At 35.7% G+C, this 3,962-nt stretch overlaps 1 protein-coding gene across 3 annotated transcripts; it reads right to left on the bottom strand.

The window, feature by feature from the left end:
* Positions 1 to 402: 402 nt before the first annotated feature.
* Positions 403 to 1,945, bottom strand: LOC145116591 (guanine nucleotide-binding protein subunit gamma 3-like). 3 transcript variants are annotated; one of them, XM_079052926.1, is made up of 5 exons: positions 1,625 to 1,945; positions 1,142 to 1,194; positions 1,031 to 1,075; positions 900 to 944; positions 403 to 625 (listed from the first exon to the last, which is right to left on the bottom strand). In XM_079052926.1, exons 1-5 carry the CDS (start codon positions 1,700 to 1,702, stop codon positions 424 to 426), a joined length of 423 nt encoding a protein of 140 aa, XP_078909052.1. In that variant the 5' UTR covers positions 1,703 to 1,945; the 3' UTR covers positions 403 to 423. The 3 variants fall into 3 exon arrangements, with proteins under 3 accessions (XP_078909052.1, XP_078909050.1, XP_078909051.1); XM_079052924.1 differs by having other exon boundaries at positions 1,595 to 1,943; XM_079052925.1 differs by having other exon boundaries at positions 403 to 622; positions 1,595 to 1,942.
* Between the last annotated feature and the right edge of the window lie 2,017 nt (positions 1,946 to 3,962).

The following is a 3,962-nucleotide window of genomic DNA, read 5'->3' as shown; positions in this document are numbered from 1 at the left end:
TTAATGGTTCAAGAGCAATGATGTTGATCCGGTAAGGATCGTTTTGGTTGATGCAGGTGTTTAAAGGGTTACATTGCTGATATATCTCTAAGGAGAGAAGAGAGAAAGAAAATGTAGGAATGAATAAAACCTAACATCTAAATGATTTTATATAATAGTCTTACAAAGTGTCATAATGCTATCTAAACCCATTATAAAAAGGAAACATTCCAAAACAAAATAAATACCACGTGTTATAATCAAATAATAACTCCTTAATATTGTTATTTTCGGGCCTATATATATAAATATAAGCACACAATAAAAAGGTTTGGGAACATCTTCAACAATTTTTTACGATAAATATTTAAGAACGATGCTTGCAAAATATATTGTTTCTCACTAATTAAGGATCATAGGAACTCGCATGAAGCTTTGGAACATTTAAAAACACGGGCACAGGTTACAACAACAAACCGAATATTTAGGACACGATAAATCGAAGCTGCACCTACACGAAATTGTGCAACACTTGCAAAGTCGCCAACTACATGATTTCTTTACATCGCAACAACACGAGATGTGTGATCCGCAACAAGTCCCACAAAAGCAACACATCCACGACAAACAACTAAATTTTCTCCTGCTTTTACATTTTGAAACATAACAATACAAGTTGTTACTCCACCAATAATTCAAATAATTACTGTAAAATGTGTATTTTTCTAGCAACCCTAAAGTTGGCCCACACTGTCCCACTCCCATCCCAAAAATATCATGTAAATGAGGCTAATTAAGTGGCTATTTCAGAGTACAAAAGCCAGTCCACATTAGAATTGAAACTTGTATAGTTGAGAGTGGTTATGCGCCCTGGTGGCAATTTAAAGGAATAAATGAACGAACAGTGCAAAAAAGCGTACCCAAAGATCTTCAAAAAGTTCTTCGATCCACCACTCATCGGGTTTCTGCTCCGAAGCAAATTAATATGATTAAAAGGCAAAAGCTCGCTATGAAATTTGATGAAAGAAATTTTGTGATTAACAAATCATACATTGCTATTAGTGGATCTGGTGTAGCATCTATAAAGTCGTCCAGCCTGCATGTAGTATTGTTAGGTCAAAAGATATGATATTACAAAAGAATTAAATCGAATTTGACATACTCTTTGCAGCTGCTTGATGCAAGCCCGATACTTCCAAGTGATTTGATCTCATCCTGTTTTCAACATATTTTTCAAAAGAAACAGTTGGTTAAAACCTAATTACCATGATTTCTATATACTTTCTTCACTAGATTAACTAAAGCTTCATAGTCAAGCATGCAAATCGTTGCATCTGTATGTGAATTGTGAGAGATAATGAACCAATTAGATTGGTTTATCAACTCATCACCAACTATTTCAAGTTAATTATTTCAATTTTGAGGTATTAAAGTGTTGCATTTTACCTATTGAGCTTTTTAACTTCACAATCGATATGATTTACAACGTTTTGACGAAATTACAACAAACGCAATGAATAGAAGCAAAATGGTGTTCAAATTGTAACAAAATCCATATGCATTTTACGTTAAACAATGAAGAAGATTAACTTGAAAGGAGAGTACAAGGCGAGACCTGAAGCAAGCCGATTTCTCTCTCAATCACCTGAACCCTAGCAGCTTGACGGCGCTTCCCGTACAAATCGACATAGCCAACGAACGGAGAAGAAGAAGCAAGCGGCATTACTGATGCTCATGAGGATGACAATGAATCACATGAAGATCCACTCACTGACTCGGGCTTAAAATCACATCATTATTCCATTTACAGTCCTGTATGCATTTACAGAGCTACAAGAGAAGGAAGAAACAGGATTGCACCGGAACTGCCTTCTTATGCGACGTCGTGTGGGAATGGGAAGAGCATGAGTGAATTTGTGTCAGTGATGGTGGGTACGAACGCCATTATTTTACTGATCTCAAATTGGCAACAAGTATGAAACCGTCATGGTCTTTGAATTTTTAATTTTTAATTTAACTTATTTATTTATTTATTTTAAATCTCGAAAAATTGATGCACTGCTGGATGCTCTGTATTTCGAGGTCATATGCGGCATTGCTAATTTTTTTTTTAGAAAAGGTACATTACACGAATAGTCCCTATGGTTTCGGTTAATCTGCATGGTTGGTCCCTAATAAAATTTTTTAACTCGGATGATCCTTATTATTTGTTTATGTTGCATGCTTGGTCCTACTACACTTAAAAAGACTATATCACCCCTACATATTTCTTTATTTAATAAATTTATATTTATTTATTATTTTTTTAGTAAAAAAATTGTTCTATAAAAGATGGGTCCAACCAACCCCTTATCACCTTCTTCCCTTAACGCCCCTTCTCTCTCTCTCTCTCTCTCTCTCTCTCTCTCTCTCTCATAAAACCAATGTTTTAAAAACCCGTTTTTTAGTTCAACCGTTCAATCAGTATAGTGACCGGTTTCCGATTTAACTAGTTTCAACCGCCGGATGAACCAGTTACTATAAATTTAATTACACGAATGGTCTTATGGTTTGGGGTAATTTGCGTGTTTGGTCCCTAACTTATTTTTTTTAACTCGGAAGGTCCCTACTATTTGTTTTTGTAACACTTGTATCTGGTTTTTGGGGGAAGGGCATGATGAGGATCTTGACGAAAAAAATAAATGAGGTGGTGGTGGGTTGTCGGAGGTGAAGGACTCAACAAAGAGGGTGATGGGGGAGGGGTGGGTTGGGTGGAAGGGGTTTGGGGTGGGTGGAATCCAATGGTTGTATTTCTTATTTAAATTTTTATTTAACTAATTAAAAAAATATATAAAAAATCTAGTAATGCTAGTATAGTCTTTTTAAGTAAGATAGAGACTAAACCCGCAATAAAACGAAACTATAGAGATCGTACGAGTTAAAAAACTTTGCTAGGTACCAACTGCACAGATTACCGCAAACCATAAGGACCATTCGTGTAATTTACCCTTTTAGAAAACAAAATTACATAAATGGTCTTTATGGTTTTAGATTTTTTGGTTTTCTCCCTGGCCTTTCTAGGTTATATGGATGGATGATGTTTCTTGTGGTTTCTACTTCTTGCATGGTTGTTCTCTAACTCAATAAAATTATTTATTTACCGCTCTACAATTTAATTAGTTCCTTTTATCTATATAAATAATTATATTTTATAATTAAAAATGAGTTTCCCATACCCGTTCATTAGCTCAAGAAACACCCCCACCCCCTATTGGCATTCTTCTCGTAATCTTTATATCATAGGGCTGAGCATGGGTTGGTTTTGCCCTAAAACCGAACCCAAACCGATGACCATCGGTTTCTAAAAATTTGAACTCTAACCGACCCTAAACCCATGGGTTCGGTTTTATGGTTTATCGGTTTCTAAATCGGGTTTTCGGGTTCGGTTTCGGTTTATGAGATAAACAAAACCTTAAACTGTTTTTCTACAATCTCATATCCTCACTTATATAGAAGTGAAGATAGCTTCTACTTTGATCCCTCAAGCGATGTGGGACAAAGCTAATAGCTTGATAAAACTGAAGAGGATGTATGTTCTGCTTATGTACGCGATCATATGTAGCTACGTTTCAATCATGTGCCGATGTGGGATGAGTTTATCTAGCAGCGAAAATGAAAGAAGTGAAATATTGGACACAGGTTTCGAACTTGACACCTCTTGAAAAACACGTGAGCGCCTTACCCACCTGAACCAGCTCATCATTTTGACATTACTTCGCTAAACATATTTATATTTGAATATAAATTATATATTTTTATAAACAATATATATAATCGGTTCGGTTCGGTTTCTATCGGTTTTACCAAACCCAAAAACCGAACCCAAACCGAAATTTTCGGTTTTCAAAAAATCTAAACCCAAACTGTCGGTTTATGCTTCAGTTTCGGTTTCTCGGTTTCGGTTTTGTCGGTTTTTATCGGTTTTTCGGTTTCCGGGTTCGGTT

Source organism: Lactuca virosa, chromosome 5, assembly GCF_052849685.1.
Source record: "Lactuca virosa cultivar CGN04683 chromosome 5, Lactuca_virosa_CGN04683_v6, whole genome shotgun sequence".
Taxonomy (NCBI): Eukaryota; Viridiplantae; Streptophyta; class Magnoliopsida; order Asterales; family Asteraceae; genus Lactuca; species Lactuca virosa.
The sequence above is the reverse complement of the archived record's forward strand: the minus strand, read 5'-3'. Positions and strand labels throughout refer to the sequence as shown.

Excerpts from the sequence above, each read along its gene's own strand:
- LOC145116591 (XM_079052924.1), bottom strand. The coding sequence starts at position 1,702 with ATGCCGCTTGCTTCTTCTTCTCCGTTCGTTGGCTATGTCGATTTGTAC. Across the intron at positions 945-1,030 it reads CCAGATCCACTAATAGCAAT|AAACCCGATGAGTGGTGGAT; the intron begins GTATGATTTGTT and ends GCTTCGGAGCAG. Across the intron at positions 626-899 it reads AACTTTTTGAAGATCTTTGG|CAGGAGAAAATTTAGTTGTT; the intron begins GTACGCTTTTTT and ends AAAATGTAAAAG.